Source organism: Platichthys flesus, chromosome 21, assembly GCF_949316205.1.
Source record: "Platichthys flesus chromosome 21, fPlaFle2.1, whole genome shotgun sequence".
NCBI lineage: Eukaryota > Metazoa > Chordata > Actinopteri > Pleuronectiformes > Pleuronectidae > Platichthys > Platichthys flesus.
Window position 1 is genome coordinate 9,887,063 of NC_084965.1, and position 17,327 is coordinate 9,904,389.

Sequence of the window (17,327 nt, forward strand, 5' to 3'; positions counted from 1 at the left end):
TTACAGATGTTATAAATATTCACAGCGGCATTAACGGCGCTGTCTGCCCTTGCGTTAAAATGTCGGACAGTTAGCAACGGCGAATTGGAACTCAGCAGATTCCCCGTGTAAACAAAGACGACAGTGTGGCGACATTGCAATTACAGGTTTGGCATTTAACAGGCTGCGACTCTGGGTAATGTGCGATAGTCTTGACAGGAGGACAAAAGCAGGACGAAGACTAACTCACATTCGTGGGAGCTCAGCAGCACAGGCCTGCACTGTGGACACTTTTTTATGCCTCACGAGCACATTTGTTTGGAGTCATCCGGCTTCGAAACATTGACATGGCGCTCCTGACAAATGTAGTTTTAACCTGTGTGGTGGTTTTCCCGCAACACATTTGTCCACACTCTGACTTTTTATAGGATGCAACAACTTCTACCTGCGTGCTTTGAGAGAGAGAGAGAGAGAGGAAAAGTGGAAAGACGAGAAAAAAAAAGAAGGAGAAAAGCGGAGAAATCCCCTGCTTTTGACTGCCTCTCTGTCTCTGGGGGAGCTATGGAAAAGCAGATGGAGGGATATGGAAGAGAGAGAGAGAGTTGAGGGAAGAGAAGAGGAGGAGGGGGGGGGGGCAACAGGCCAAGGAGTCTCTCAGCCCCTCTCTCTCCCATCAGAACTTGCAGTGTCCAAAGCAGGCATTCCTGGGCTATTATTTGCCTCTCACTGAATCTGAGCTGCCACTTTAATTACCTTAGTGTGTGTTTGTGTGTGTGTGTCTGTCTGTGTGTGTGTTTGTGTGTCTGTGAGAGAGATTGAGAGAGCCTGTGTGCATGTGCATGCGTGTGAAAGCAAAGGGGACATGCTTAATTAAAAAACAGAGGTGGGAGCGGCTCTGGCCATTTCTTTTGTTCTTCTGTTACAAGAAGGGGAACTGTTTCCGCGGTGTGGAGAAACCGGGGCTTTATTCTTAGTTTCTCACTCTCCCTTTATGTATCCGTCCATCTATCGCTCTCTCTCCGGTGGAAGTAGCCTGGTTGGTTAGCAGAGCAAAGGAAACCAGTGGGGGACACAGAGAGCGAGAGGGAGAGCGAGAGAGGTTTCTGAGCGAGCGGTAACATGATCCGCCTTAAAAGAAGCAATAGTGGGCACCGCTGCTGTGAAAGGTGCGAAGCCCGGGGAACAGAGCAAAATGAAAAAGAAGCAAGCCGTATAATCTTTCCACCCATTTACTCTCGAGACGAAAATGTCACGTAATCAGCTTTCACAGAGCTCATTACAAGTTTATTATTTAGATCTGCGCAAATCTAACAATCTCGCTCCCTCCGAGCTCAGGAAGGCAGACGAGGGAAAAAATCCACTTGATTGCAAGACCAGACATCGTATTGTAATACTCCTCCGGACGGCCATGCTAAATTGACACATGCTGAATGGATCAGGATTGCAAATGCGAAGAACTTTGGGAAACATTAAGCACAGGTCACATGTTGTTACCCACTTTGTGTGCCAGTGTTCTGTCGGTGTAGCAGCAGAATTACTGGGTTGAATAAGAACCAGAGGTAACAAATTAATGGACGCGTTATTGCGTTATCGTTGGCAGGCGGCGCCGCGTGTAAACAGCTGCTAACCTGTTAGCATTAGGGGCGATATATCAGTGCCAAGTGCTTAACACGTTGGCTTATCCATAAGACATAATTCCATACTTAAGGTGTTCGGAGATGCATAATTCATAAAGTGCGGTGTTTTATGTCCGAGCCACAATTCAAAGGGGTTGCTCCCCAAATGAAATAAGCAGTCGAGTGACACCACTGACAAGTAGTAAATCCTGTCGTATGCATCGCATTAGCTCTAAAAACCGCTGCTTCTGAACAGTTTTACACTCAATCACGTTTAACACAAGCCACGGTGAGAGGGACGCCGGTGGTAAAATAAAAACTAAATGTATATGTTTCGTCGGCAGGGGCAGGCCCCGCCGTGTTGTTTTGGTGCAGAGCGTAATGAATGAATTATGGTGGAAGAAAAGGAACTGAGAGAGTGGTAATTTGAGTGGAGCCCTTTATTTTATCTTCTTTTTTCTCCCCCCCGCGCAGCCAAATTAATCTTGTTTTATTCTGCTGCCATATAACAGCAGTGCAGCTAAAGATGAAGATATACGTTTATGGAGAATCTGTGTCTGTTTATGCCGTGCGTTCCTATGGCGTGACGCACGCTTGGCCTGCTTCCGCCCCTCGCCTGCTCAGAATGCAGAGCTAATTGCCATTAATGTCTTTGCGAGTGTGACTCAACATGCAGACAGGTGTGCAGCGTGGGCCCCTATAGGTGTCTTCATGTTTTAAGTGTAGGCCCTATAGGTATCTATGTGTGTCAGGTGGTGTTTACTGCATTTACAGACAGGTATATTAGTATATTAAACACAAAAATGTAACGATTTTCAAGATAGAATACGTTTTGACAGACAATTTACACTCCAAGTAGTAAACACCATTGATTTAAATACTTTTGAAATGTTGAATATTTTACTAATGTTTAAACTAGATCAATGTTTTACCCCCAACTTTCCAAAGTTATGCTCAGATGACTATTTTGTATTGATACACACAGGCTGCAAAGATAAGCAGAAAAATTCATTTTCTGCTCCTTCTGAATTTTTCTTTAATCTCGCAGATAGAGACACAGAAGCGGAGTGAGACACGGAAAGGAGGGTGGGGGAGGGAAGCATAATTTCTCTCTTTTAATCTATCACTAGTCCCCATGGAATCATCTCCGGGATATGTCAGATTAGACCTGATTATAGCGCGTGCACACACACACATGCACCCACAAACATACTCACACACATTTGATTTCCTACCTCACGCTTTTATTGTCCCTCCCACTGGCTTTGTTTAGCCCCTGGATTGATGCGGATTAATCCTCTAATTGCTTTGTAGCTTGGTTGTGATGGCGAGGGAGTGTAGGAAGAGAGAGAGAGAATTAAGCAGCAGGTGGATTGGGTTAAAGGTTAACATGGCTCTTTAAAGCTTTCTTTTAATGCCAGCTCATTTACACGCAAGTATCTGAAAGGCGCTGGTACTGTATCAAGTGGAGAGACCCTGCCACGCACAACTCGGTTTCATTTGTGGCGTTTCGCTGAGTAAGAAGGCGTTATCCTCCGAGTAGTAATGAAGATTCCATTCTCAATCTTTTAGTCTCTTTATCTTTATATCCAGATGTGGTTGTGTCGCTGTTGTTTCTACTTGCTCTCATGATGAGAAATTAAGCCTGAGATTACAAAATGACATGATTTCGGGGTGCCCTGTGTTTGTGGGTTTAGGAGACTCCTGCTCTACGTTCTGCGCGAAAGTGTGTTTGTGTGCGCCTTTCCATTTGTGCCTTGTTGTGAAAAGCCAGGAGATTGGAGTAGTGAGGGGTTGAGAGATGGGCAGCCGCCCAGGATTGATAACATCTCACTGGTATTCCAAACATCATTCCTCATGGAAGCTTGTTCTCTCTCTCTCTCTCTCTCTCTCTCTCTCTCTCTCTCTCTCTCTCTCTCTCTCTCTCTCTCTCTCTCTCTCTCTCTCTCTCTCTCTCTTTCCTGTTATGCTCCTGCATGAAGAAAAACATATGGATGAAATATTCTTTAATTTCCCGATGTATTCCTGTGTGAGATCCTCCCCTCCGATATTTCCCCAGCGGGCAGCATTCTGCATTTCCACATGTTCAAGCGCAGTCGTGCACTTAGCAGAATGGCAATATTCAGTCTCGTACTTCCCTTTGTCCGCACAGAGACAGTCATACCTTCGGGGCATTAATAGGTTAATAGGTGCTGCCTAATTAGCAACTCCTGACTGGTAAGAACATGCCAAGACCGATTTAGCCAGTGATTGAGGACTCCTCAAACTCTACTCTCCTCTTAAAGGCAGACACTAACCTTTCTGCCTATGTGGTTTTTTGATGGACTAATCTGCGTTATTCTTGTCAAAACTGTCCCTTTGATGGTCTGCAGAGCCAGTATGTTCCAGCCTGAAATCAGCATCTTATATCAGAGCATACCTGAGACACAAAAGATGCAAATCTGCCATCAGAATAGCTTTCAGTGATATGACGATCAAAGAGTCTGTTTAACAGAAAATTGGGTTATTCCTATAAACGTAACTACTGCCAGCTGCCATGGGAGCTGCTTCATTCATTTATACCTTATTTCCCTTGTGTCCAAGCCCTGGTTCATAAGGTCAATAGAAGACCAAACCTCTTTTTTAAGAATGGGATTTTTTTTGGAAGTGGTTGTTACAAACTATCTCAATCTGTCACGTGTAAGACATATATTCAATTGGGAACATTTTGGTTCTCCACTTTTGCTCCTGGTGCTAGGTTATTGTATTTACAGTGGTAAGCAGTGTAGAGGTAGACATCTGTCGTGTTTTGTTCCATCTAACCTCCAACTGAGGAGCTTTTGGTGTGTACGATCCAGAGTGGATTGGATTAGTATTGAAGGAGGAAGTGTCTTCCAAAACATTTGCCACGATCGTTCCCGACAGCATTCAAGACACTGCCAAATTACTGGAGTTGATTTGTGTGGATATTCTGCAGGGGGAACAAATTCATGTGGCCCTGATAAACATTCTCTCAGTGGGATAATAACTCATACTTGAGGAAAACACAAACATATGCTCTTTGGACTGGTTAAACTAACCAATGATGACTGCTTCCAGTGTTAAAATCAGCACCCTCTGCTTTAAGAATCAATCTTATCTGAATGAGACCATGAATGTAATTGAAACTGAGAATGAACGATGTGTGAGTTGGAATTAAATACAATAAAGTAGTTGGTGTTTTAGATGTAGCCTAAGATATATGATGTTAAACCACATTAACTAAATCTGTCGTCCTTTCTCTATTTCTGTTTTCCCCCGACTCAGGTCCCTGTTAGGCTGGATGAGATGAGATCCCTATGTAGTGGTCGTCATGGCAACTTGTGACTCTCCCCCTATGGTGTCGTCACGGCAGCAGGAACATGGTGGCCAGAGGTTGGACGCTGCTGCCGAGGACAACTCCCTCATGGCCATGGAGACCAGTGACAGCAACAACGCCAACAACAACAACCAATCATCACCTGCTGCCATTAGAGAGCCGGAGAATGGCCTTGGACAGCCTGTGGTGACCCCGCTGTCCACTGCTACCCCCACCACTGTCAGTGCAACCACCGACCCTCTAACTGAACAGAGTCGGAGAGAAAGCTTTACTACCAGTAACAAAGGGAGTGTTGCTGGGACTTTACCAGGAGTAGGAGGAGGAGCAGTTTTGGGTTCGGACTGTTCTGCCCCAGCCACATCTCCCGTGGCGCCGGCAAAGGAGATCCCCTGCAACGAATGTTCTAATTCCTTCTCCAGTTTACAAAAATACATGGAGCACCACTGCCCCAATGCCCGTCTGCCTACCCTCGGAGGTCACGAGGAGGGTGAGGAAGTTGAAGAGATGGTAGGGGATGAGAGTGAAGATGAAGGAGAGCGTGAGGTGGGTGGTGCAGAAATGGGGGAAATGAACAGTGAGGTGGAAATGGAAGAGGATAGCGATGTGGAGAATCTGTGTGGTGATATCATCTACCAGCCCGATGGCTCTGCCTTCATCCTGGAGGACTCCAAAGAGCAGTGTGGCAACCAGGGGGGACTCTCTGGGTCTCTCCAATTCAGGGGCCTGCTGTCCCCCCAAACCTTCCCCAGTGTCCAGGCCTGCAGTGGCCAGAGTGGCCTGAGCCCAGGGGGGGAGCGGTTGGAGCAGCCCGCTGCACCCATGTCCTTCTACCCCCAGATCATAAACACCTTCCACATCGCCTCATCCCTGGGGCCTAAATCCCTAGTCGCTGACCACCCCTCCTTCCCAAATACCTCAGCTGGAGGGCTGGTGGGCGCTGGTCCCATGTTGCACAGTTTCCGTGTCTATGACCTCCGCCACAAGAATGACAAAGACTATCTTACAGCGGATGGTGCAGCCAAAAACTCCTGTGTGTCCAAAGATGTCCCTAACAATGTGGACTTGTCCAAGTTTGAGGGCTGCGTTGCTGATGGGCGGCGGAAGCCTGTGCTGATGTGTTTCCTGTGCAAGCTGTCTTTTGGCTACAGCCGTTCCTTCGTGACACACGCTGTCCATGACCACCGTATGACCCTGAATGATCAGGAGCAGAAACTGCTGAGCAACAAGCATGTCTCTGCCATCATCCAGGGCATCGGCAAGGACAAAGAACCTCTTATAAGCTTTCTGGAACCAAAAAAATCCCCCAACTCTGTGCTACCCCACTTTCCTACACCTGCCAACTTCCTAGGGCCAGACACGGGGCTCCGTGGATTGTGGAATGCTTTCCACAGTAGTGGGGAGAATGCAGATTCCCTTCAGGCAGGATTTGCCTTCCTGAAGGGCAGTGCCAGCAGCTCCTCCAATGACCAAATCCCCCGAACCCAAACCATGCCAAAGGCTGAGACCAACCCAAACCTCGGGGGAGGGGCTGGTGCCCACAGAACCTCCAGCGGGAGTTCTGCTGCTGCTGCCACTGCTGGTAACCTGGAAGGTCGGAACTCTGATAGTGACTGCAAAGGCCACGTAAGGGACACATGCACTTTGCAACCCAATGGGCCGGACCTGAGCCAGTACTCGCTTATCAAGCGGGAGCCCGGTGTAGTTGGAGGAGACAGCTCAGAGCAGGATGAGGATGCTTACTCCAATGGTGGTGGAGTAGATATGGAGGCAGATGAGGAGGAGGAGCAGGCCATGAACATGGCCATGACAGGCCAGCGGGCCGACAGCACCAGTAGCAAAGATTTCCCTCTCTTAAACCAAAGTATTTCCCCCCTTTCCAACAGTGTGCTAAAGTATAATAGTGACAGCAAAGGCCCTGCCTCAACCTCCTCTTCCTCCCTGCCTGTGTGTGAGAAGCTAGAGATGGAGAAGAGCCGCCTATCCACTGCCCTGGCAGCTGCCAGAGAGCGGGAGAGCAGCAACGATTCAACCAGTGAAACCCTGGCAGGACGTGATGGATCATCGCCGTCCTCCCACCCCCTTGACATGATGATGTTGCGCAGAGATGATGAGAGTCCAGGGCCTCTGTATCAACACACAGGAAATCCAAGTACGCCTGGAACTCCAGGGACGCCTGGTACCCCTGGTCCAGGTGAAGGATCACCTGGTAGTGGGGTGGAGTGCCCAAAGTGTGACACAGTCTTGGGATCTTCACGGTCACTGGGAGGGCATATGACGATGATGCATTCACGCAACTCCTGCAAGACGCTGAAGTGTCCCAAGTGTAACTGGCACTACAAGTACCAGCAGACGCTGGACGCTCACATGAAGGAGAAACATCCAGAGTCCGGTGGATCGTGTGCGTACTGCCGCACAGGACAGCCTCATCCTCGTTTAGCTCGGGGAGAAAGCTATACCTGTGGATACAAGCCTTTCCGCTGCGAGGTCTGTCCATCAAGTTTTTTTATCTTTATGGATTTTTGTATTCCCTTTACATTTTATTTTCCTAATATTTTTTTTAGGTTTGATTTTATAAGCTACCTTGTATTTGATGTTACCTAAGGTTTTGTTCGACATGTTAATAGAAAATATGTATTGTAATCTTAGCAAAACAATGCCATTTGTTTTTGGAGCCAATTTGAGTCACAGGCACCTGGCCAGTAATGGTAATCACTTCAACAGGACATCTTTGCTTGATTGGAAATTTGATGTCAAGTCAGAAAAGGAGAAATTCAATATGTTTGTCTTTCTCTTTGTGTCAACAGCTTTCCGGTCAAAAATCTGAATTGTGATACTTAGTCATGTATGGTATTTGTTCAAAATGCACATCACATTTATCATGCATCACTGTATTAATTCTTACCCTCTAGGTATGCAACTACTCAACCACCACCAAAGGCAACCTTAGCATCCACATGCAGTCGGACAAGCATCTGAACAATGTCCAAACGCTCCAGAATGGTGGCACTGAGACTCCATACACCCACAGCCATCCCAACCCTGTGCCCAGTGCCAGCCTTGGCGGAGGCTGCGGTGTACCCTCGCCATCCAAACCCAAACAGAAGCCCACTTGGCGCTGCGAGGTAATGAAACAAACAGAGAATGTGACAGCAACATACCAGTTTGCTTGTTGCACTGTCCACACAATGAGCCAGTTATACCACTCTGTGTCACTGGGTCTATTATTTTTCTTGGTCATTATGAAACGGATTTTCTCACACATTCTAGCATTATCCACAAGTATTGCAGAAACCCGAAGAAATTTCACGATTATGGATGCATTACTTAAATGCCTACATTAGTGTTATTTTGTGGACTAGATATTAAGATTTTGTTGATCTCCGCTGTTATTTGTAGTATTATATGAAAGTATATTATAGATTAACTATAGTTTTAATATAATTGTAGTTATTCCTTATATTTGAATTTTAAGTTAAATATAATGCTGTGATGTTGATAATAAACTAGTTCAGATGATCTTCAACAATTAATTCACGCCACCTTGTTCCGATAGGTGTGCGACTATGAGACCAATGTGGCCAGGAACCTGCGGATCCATATGACCAGTGAGAAACACATGCACAACATGATGCTGCTGCAGCAGAACATGAAGCAGATCCAGCACAGCCTCCATCTGGGCCTGGCCCCGGCCGAGGCAGAGCTCTACCAGTACTACCTGGCTCAGAACATGGGCCTGGCAGGAGTGAAGCTGGAGAGCCCAGCCGGCAGCAGTGGCCCAGATGCCCAGATGATGATTAACCCATTCCAGCTAGACCCGGCGACCGCGGCTGCTCTTGGATCAGGTCTCGGTAAGTGACACTGTGGCTTGAATGAAACACAAGGATGCATATGTCAGACACGTTTTACATACCCAAGGTGTGACAAAGAACTAAATAGGGTCCTTTAAAACATTTTTTGCCCTCAAGCTTTTTTCTTTTTTTTTCTTTTCTTGTGCTCATCTTTCACTTAGTCTCTTTTATCTCTTTCATCTCATGTATCTGGGTATTGTTTTTTATCTTTTTGCCTTTTCTTCATCGCTCTCCATTTTTCTCCCTGCCCTCTCACCTTCTCCTTCCCGGTGCCCATCCTTTTTGCCTTGCCTCCCCCCGCTGCACCCTCGCTGTCTCTTTCTCTTTCCCTCTTATCTCCTCTCTCATATTGTCCCTCTGTCATTGTCTCCTTTCTTTGACCCCTCTCACTGATTAAAAAATGATTATGAGACGCCACATGAGAATTATTCTTAATCTTTCAATTGTAATTTTCTTAAGTCAGCTTAATCCCCCCTCCCCCCCTCCATACACACCCCACCCTACCTTCACTCACCCTGGAGAGAGCACACACGTACACACACACACACACACACACTCTCTCTCACACACAGCAGGAAGCGGATTCCCGTAGGAGTAAGGGAGATTTAACAATGACCCTGCAGTGTTACACACCCACTCCCTCCTCTAGTGTGGAGGTCACAGCCCAGCCAGCAGATGTACTCGCAGTGAATTACACTCATAACACACAGCTCCCCATAGTGAGTGCAGTTGTACATAGGTTTAGATGGTGTGAGCAGAATATTTACACAGTGTATTCAAATACTCACACACACACGCACAAAATGCATGCATGGATTAAGTTTACATACGTATATGCAAAGACACTATGTCAGATGTGCATCACATTTGGTGGACACGATTTGCATTCATGTTCTGGACCCAAAATACAAACATAGAAATTGTTGTTACTAGCTGCGTTCAAAATAAAAAAAATAAAAAAAATGAATATGTAGCTGTTAAATCCTCTGTTCTCCAAACACTGACATTTTATCCAGAAAAAAAGACATGACGAGCTCCTGGTGACTTGCACACAGAGACAATGAAGGGATCAAACGAAAGAGTTAATTACACTTGTATGAATAGCAGATCCGGTGGGTGGGTGGGGAGGAGAAAAGAGAGAAAACGTGTGTAATGCATTGATCAGCTTTCTCAAATCTGCGCGTCAATGGGAGAAAAGCCTGGAGCCCTGAAACCGATGTCCCAGCATCGCTGAGAGCAGTAATTAAAGCTACCTGATGAGCGAGTTAGCAAGTTGAAAAGGATGATTGTAATTGATCCCGATTCAATCCTATTAGGGTTTTTTATAGACAAGACTTTGTAAGGAGCGCTAGCCCTCTGTGCGGCTTTATTTTATCAAATCCTTTTGTGTGAGGGAGGCCTGCATGGAAGACTCACTTTTCTCTCCACACTTAATTTCATTTAATAAAAAGAGCCTTTTCTCTTTCTCTCCGTCCTTTATCCCTCCACATGCATGTGAGCCTCTCATTTTCACCAGAGCTTTGTCTTTCTGTCATAGCTCTTTGTTTTTATGTACCACTCGTCCTGCTGTGCATACCGTCGGCTTTTCTGGGTGACATGTTATCCCTCTGTGCTTCCATGTGTGTAACTCTACTTGAGGCTCTACCATTTAAACTCCTCTCTGTCTCCCTTTTTCCTTCCACTGTCTAACATGATTTTTTATTTTCTCCGCAGTGAATAGCGACCTGTCAGCTGAGCTGCGTCTTGCCAGTGGTCAACTGATGGCAGACGACCTGTCCCTGGTGTCCTCAGGCGGATTGGGGGGCATGTCCTCGTCGGACCCCTCCCTGTCCTCGCTGTCGCCGCCCATCAACGACCCCTCGCTGCGCCTCTACCAGTGCGCCGTGTGCAACTGCTACTCCACGGACAGCCTGGAGGGCCTGAACGCCCACGTCAGCGCCGAGCGCTCCTTGCCCGAAGAGGAGTGGCGCTGCGTGGTGGGCGACGTCTACCAGTGCAAGCTCTGCAGCTACAACACGCAGCTCAAGGCCAACTTTCAGCTCCACTGCAAGACAGACAAGCACATGCAGAAGCACCAGCTGGTGGCCCACATCAAGGAGGGAGGCAAAGCCAACCAGTGGAGATTAAAGTGTGTGGCCATTGGCAACCCGGTGCACCTCAAGTGCAACGCCTGTGACTACTACAGCAACAGCGTGGATAAACTGAGGCTACATGCCACCAACCAGAGGCATGAGGCAGCCATCCGCCTCTACAAGGTAAAGAAAAACACGTATACCGTTTGTGAGTGTTCTGCAGAAACATTACTCCTCTCGATTGTTGATAAAAAAAACTACATGGGAGGAAGAAAATCTCAAGATTTCCTGAGGTTAAATAGTTTTTGCAGGACACTGACATCATATTGATACCACACAATGAAGTTCTTCCAGTTGTATACATCTGATGGGAGCACCACTCATATTTCGTTCGGATCCAGAAAGATGATACGTGTTTGTGTTTACAAAGAATTTGCCCCCAACCTCTTAACCACAGCCTCACATGGATTAACAACAAAAAAGTTCCCATGAAAATGGAACGAAAGAGATGGGGGGGGGGGGGGAGGTCACCGTACCCAGGATGGTGATTTCATCAGCTATGGGTAAATTATCTGCCTGTGACCGGCCGGCAGTACTGTCACCATTAATTATACAGAAGTCACGTAGTGTCAGACAGATTCAGATGTTTCGCAGTTTTGATTTTCTTCAGCTGCTTGTTATTCAAGCTGTAAATAATTCTGGAATAATTCAAGAATTTGTTTTCAGGATAAGGGTGCGGACGCGTATTAACAACTTTTGTGTGGGAACGGTTGTACAATGAAAGTCGATCCTACCACATTCTATACATATAACTTTTGATATGTCATGCTGAGGTGAGGCACAGATGCACACAGGCAATATTCTTTAAAACGGATGTTTCCACACACCCGCACATTCTTTACATTATCAGTCATGTACACAGAGGTACAGCACTCCTTGTTTTTTAGGCCGCTAGCTCAACATATTCTTTTCCCTTGGTCGTGAATGGGGCAAGGTTTCCACACCAGTTGCCCATCGGAGCGGCGAACCAACACACGTGTCTCTCACTTAACTAATTAAACTCTTCACACTCGGAGAAATATACCGTTTCCTGCGGAGAAATCCCAACACAGCCGATATTTGGCATCTCCCTTTCCTCCCATATATTGAAGGTGATTTAGTTTGTCAGACGTCTCCTTCAGCTTAATAGGATGCTGTTACATTTCCGAGGCCTTGACCTACAGGACAGGATCAAGTGCATTACATTAATGAGGATTTCTTTACTACTGTATGCAACATTTGGCTGTGGTAGGTGTTTGTGACTGTGTGTGTGTGTGTGTGTGTGTGTGTCTGTATGCCTCAGACGTAGAAAGACAGGAAATAGAAAAGATACGCTGAAACTATATTCAATTTAAAATATATATTGATATATTAAATGTGTATTATATTAAAGATATTCAGCTGTATTTGACAAAAGGCTGACGCAAGACAGGATGAGATGCAACAAAGATTCTGGACGGAATGTGAATCAGCTAAATTTAATTTACCAAAAGATTCTTATTCTTTACAGTTCCACTAGACTTTATTCAATTATTTGTGGGGCCTGCGTTGCACACTAACATTTGAGGAACTGGATTTATTTGGAAATCTGTGACTGATTCTTATGGTTCCAAGGCTTGCCTGGATTAAGCATGCTGGCATTCTTAGGGTTATTTAAAACAGTCGTAGTTGACTTAAACAGGATGTACATATTGACACAGGATTGGCCGACGGTCTGGCAGAGGCTGAACTTGGCATCGGATGAGTTGGAGATGTCTGTCCTAAGGGATTGTTTGCTAATTGCATTGAAATGTGGTACATCTCTAAATTCTTAACAAAAAAAGTGTATACATCCTCGACTTTGGCCGACATTAGCTGAACCCTAAACCATAGGACTAACTCGATTAGTAGGACCTTCTCAGGGGTGTGTGTGTGTGTGTGTGTGTGTTTGTGTGTGTGATGCTTTTCAGAGTTTTGAGACACTCCTGGCAGTTGTTTAAGTTGATTTAACATGACGCCATAGCCAAATAGGTTACCACGGCTGCGCTGCACATCGGACGTCATGCAAAGGAGGCTATTTATATCAGCCGCGATTCTGTGTGCAAACCCGAGAAGCACAATCAACAGTGCAGAAATGAAAGAGAGCGGTTTGTACAAGAAAAGAAGGGAGTGTCCTCCGCAAGCACCAGTTTAGACAAGGCAAGCAAGGGTCATCCCAGTGCCCCCTCTGTGCACCCGTACACCCCTGTACGTCATCTACCCACCCACCTACCCCACGGGCCTCAACAAATCTGTTCCACAGATGACGCTTTTAATGCCTCTGGCAGAAATCCCACTATTTTACCCTTGGACATGTGGTAGTAAAGCAAGACAGAGAGGGGGGGGGGGGGAAAGCGTTGAGCAGCGGAGCGTCGAGCAAGAGGAAAAAAAAAGTAATTTCTTTATTTGACCAGAAAAACACCTCTCCTTTTATGTATTGGCAGAGGTGAAAAGCACATGGGGATGGAGGTAGCTTGGCGAGGGCGCATAAAAGATCCAAGTGTTGACGACTTTACCATCTGGTTTTTTGGAAACACAGAATATCTTTATGGCATGGGAAACCATTTGAAGATACAAACAAAAAGCATATTCAGGAGATTTTATGGCTGCTTTGTAGCAGCACTGCAGTACTTCTGAGGGGAATTGAGAGTTTAAAAGAGAGGGTTTTTTTTCTTTTCCAGACTTTGAAACAGCACAAGGAAAAATGACATTAGCAGCACATGCACATCAAGTCATATGGTGTCCAGGGCACAACAGGTGGCACAGGAAGTTGAGCCCTTATATGGAATAAGCGGACATCAGCGATTTGTGGGGTTTTGGAGAGGAGCGGCAGGGGATCTGATTGGTCCCTTGTTTGGTTTTAATGAGAATACTTCCACACAGGGTGCTTTTCCAGTTAGTTGCGAGTGAAACGTCTGTATCGAGCCTCGCTTTAGTATTATCACAGCTGTCAAACGCTGTAAATGACATGATGGAATATGTCTCAGCGTTTGTCTGCGAGCGGCCTGCGAAAGTTAAGTCTGCGTTAAATGGCGTCGAGGAACGGCGTGTCCGTAGCTGGCCGAGCTCGTGTTTAGCTTAGCATCGAACGTGATGATGTATGGCTTCGTTATGATTTTTAATAACAAACACTGGCCTTAATACACATGGAGACGGGAGTAAATCTGTCAGTGCCATTCTGTCAGTGCTGCGGGGCTAAGTAGGGGGTTGAGTTTGTAGCGAGCATGTGTGTGTGTGTGCGTGTGTGTCCACTGAGCTTTGAGGTTGAGAACTGGGCTGTGCTTGCCCCTGGGTCATTAGGAGTTGAGAATGTTCATGGTCAATGTGGCATGGTCAAGGACCACACACACACACACACACACAAACACACACGTATACACAGTGTGTCTCACAGGCGCACCTGTTTCTCAGATGGCTGTCCGAATAAATCTTAAACTGTCTCCAGCCACATCCACCCCACCCATGTCTGTCTGTTCCGCTTTCCATCATAATTCAAGCAGAAATGGACGTCCGGGGTCCACTGGACATTTCCATATCTCTGTTTTTCTTTCCCTTTTTTTGTATTAGTATTATTTTCCCCCTTCCTTCCCTTCCCCTCCCCTCCCCACGCCTCTTTGAACTCCTAGTCTCATAAAATGCTAAACTTTTTATGATAGCGATGGAGCAGAGATGACATTTAGATGGAGGCTTTTTGTTAGTGGGACACACAAAGAAAAGGAACAGAGTGTTTCATTCCCCCTGTGTCTTCCCGATGATGTCTCACACTCTTTCACTCCGTCTGTCCTATACCCACTGTCTTTGTTTAGTCTCCGACTCTCTCTTTCTCTTATCCTCTCTCTCAGTCTCTCTCTCTCTCTCGCTCTCTTTCTGCCATTTCCCCTGGGGAGCCACAGATAGGCCATCTCATTACCCATGATCCTCGTGGTAACACCGTGGCAGAGAGTCGAGGGGTGGGTGGGTGTGGTGGTGGTGGGGTTAAAGTGACGGGAAGAGGGAGGGATGGAAGTAAAAGAAGAAAAGAAGGAGAGGAGGAGAGGAGACTGGATTTCTTGATGCTTCAGAGGAAGTCCTCTCTTTTCTTATTTTCATCGCCTCCTTTGTATTTTTCTTTCTATCTTTTTTTCTCTCCATCATCCAAGAGACATTGTGTTTTTTTTCTTCCAATCTTCTACCCCCCCGCCCCCTCCCTCGCTCCCTCACATTTTATTCTCCTCCATCTCCTGCAGATGGAGATGGCTGTGCTTATGCATCTGTGATATTAAGTCTGCCGCTGTGCCTTGGCTATTAGCAAGGGTCAACCCTGCCCACTCTCATTTGAAAATCAAATGGCCCTATATATATGCAGCCCAAATTATTGGACTGTCATTTGGACTCGTGTGATGGGAAAATGGACAGGAGATTGACTCCAATAGATTTGCATAAAAAGCCATTGTGCTGGTCGCCCGGAATAGAAAAATAAGAGAGTGGATCTGCTTCGAATGCACGGCGCCATTTATGAGGCGCTCGCATTGAAATGCATATGTGCGCACGGAGGGTGTAGCATCACATACATTCACCGGCGACATGCACACGCACGATCTCACCCTCTCGCCGACAGTAACTGCCCATGTGATCAGGTTACCGTTTTCCACTTCAGCCTGTGTCCGCTCGTTTGCGACCCGCGTCTTTCTCACGTATTCTTCGGAGAGGGATGTCCGGAAACACTTCGCACCAGATGCTACCTGACTGCGAGATACAGATTTTCATGTTCCCGTCATGGAGACGAATGATGCCGCCAAGAGTTCACTTCCATGTTTTTCCCAGCGAGGGTTGTCAGTCGGTCTCTCTTTTCATTTTTCACTTCTACAAGTTGCTCACATTCTCATTCTCATTCTCTCTCTCTCTCTCTCTCTCTTTCTCTCTCTCTCTCTCTCTTTCCACTCTTTCTCTTTCTCTCTCTCTTTCTTTCTAGGAGGCAAAAAGACGGCAGTTAGTAGATTATTCAAATCGTCTCCTCTTTCACCTGCGTGCAGATTACAATGGAAATCTTTCAGAGGTCTGGGGAAACGGGGGGGCGGAGGGTAGCGACTAATGAAAGCATAAAAGCAACTGTGTGTTTCTGTGTGTGTGTGTGTGTGTGTGTGTGTGTGTGTGTGTGTGTTTGTGTCTTGCTGTTGCTTTGTGTGTGTGTGACAGAGAATGGACAGACTTCCCCACCCTCCCCTTTCTTCCTAATAATCCTCATAGATATTAATAAGAGTTTCGCCCATTCTTCCTCCAACGCCTTAACCAGATGGTCGGCATAGCATTAGCGTATGTGTGTGTGTGAGTGTCCAGCTTTGGTCCAACTCCTGACTGACACTCATATGTGATGTTTAATTACCCTAGCCAGCCTCCCCCCTCTCCCCCTCTCCATATACCTCTCGACTGTCCGGTGAATTAGTTAAGGGACTGAAACAGACTGTCGCTCCCTTTTTCTCCCCCCAAGGTGTATTTTTTTTCTTTTTTACTGTGTTTAAGAAATAGACACAAGGACAGTGCTGGTTTTCTCATATTAATAGCCAGATGTGATCCTCTTCATAATCACCTCCCACCCCTTTTCTGGACTGTGGGTTATTTGGGCCGGGCCTGGGCCAAGCCATTTGTCCATGTGCAGGGGACTGTGAAGCAGATCGGGCCTGACAGGTATGGGAACGATAGCAGAAAGGAGGGGAGTGGAGGAGGGGGTCAGTGTCTTCCAGACCCCCACAAGGAAGGGGAACATCCCTGGGAAGTGGGAACAAAGGAACAAACAGGAGTTTGTCTTTTTTTTGGTCTTTTTCTCCCCCCTCGGCTCACGTGAACCCTCCACTCACACTTGTTATATTTCTATACCTTCCCAAATACACGCTTCTCTCCTCCTCCTCCCATACTTACGCCCCAACCCCCCCCCCCCCACACACACACTCCTCCTCCTCCCCGGCCCCTTATTTCCTCTCGCTCCTTGATCATCTCGTCGAGACGAAGATACAAAGAGTTTTCAAACCCACCAAAAACAAAGTAATAATCAAGAAGGCGCGTGATCTCAGATATGATCTCTGTGGGCGCGTCGCCTCCACTTTTGATGCCTTGATTTGATCAGAGCCACCTCAGACGGATCACATGGCGGCAGAATCAGATAAATCTCATCATGTAAGTTCATTAGCTTTACTTTTGAAATCACCTGACATTAAAACGCCTAATTCGTACAAAGGCTGTCAAAAATCTTTCGTAGCCCGCGCTTGTGTCAGTTAGGGACAAAGTTATAAGTAGGTTCTCTTTTATCTTGAAATAGTGAAATGTTACGTCAGCGCTCGGAAGGTATTTAGATAGCACGATCACACTTTCCCCCCCTCTCATGAATCTATCAGGATATTGATATGGACAAAGTTGAGCTGAAATACTCCTCAACGCCTTTCCA

The 17,327-nt window shown here is 46.4% G+C and overlaps 1 protein-coding gene across 1 annotated transcript in view; it reads left to right on the forward strand.

Moving 5' to 3' along the window:
• zfhx4 (zinc finger homeobox 4) overlaps window positions 1-17,327 on the forward strand; it is an 81,854-nt gene that overhangs the window by 16,557 nt on the left and 47,970 nt on the right. Inside the window, exons 2-5 of the mRNA XM_062379075.1 lie at window positions 4,881-7,416; window positions 7,842-8,054; window positions 8,486-8,780; window positions 10,494-11,035. Coding sequence (XP_062235059.1) covers window positions 4,927-7,416; window positions 7,842-8,054; window positions 8,486-8,780; window positions 10,494-11,035 — 3,540 coding nt within the window. The 5' untranslated portion in view covers window positions 4,881-4,926. The remainder of the gene's footprint in view (window positions 1-4,880; window positions 7,417-7,841; window positions 8,055-8,485; window positions 8,781-10,493; window positions 11,036-17,327) is intronic.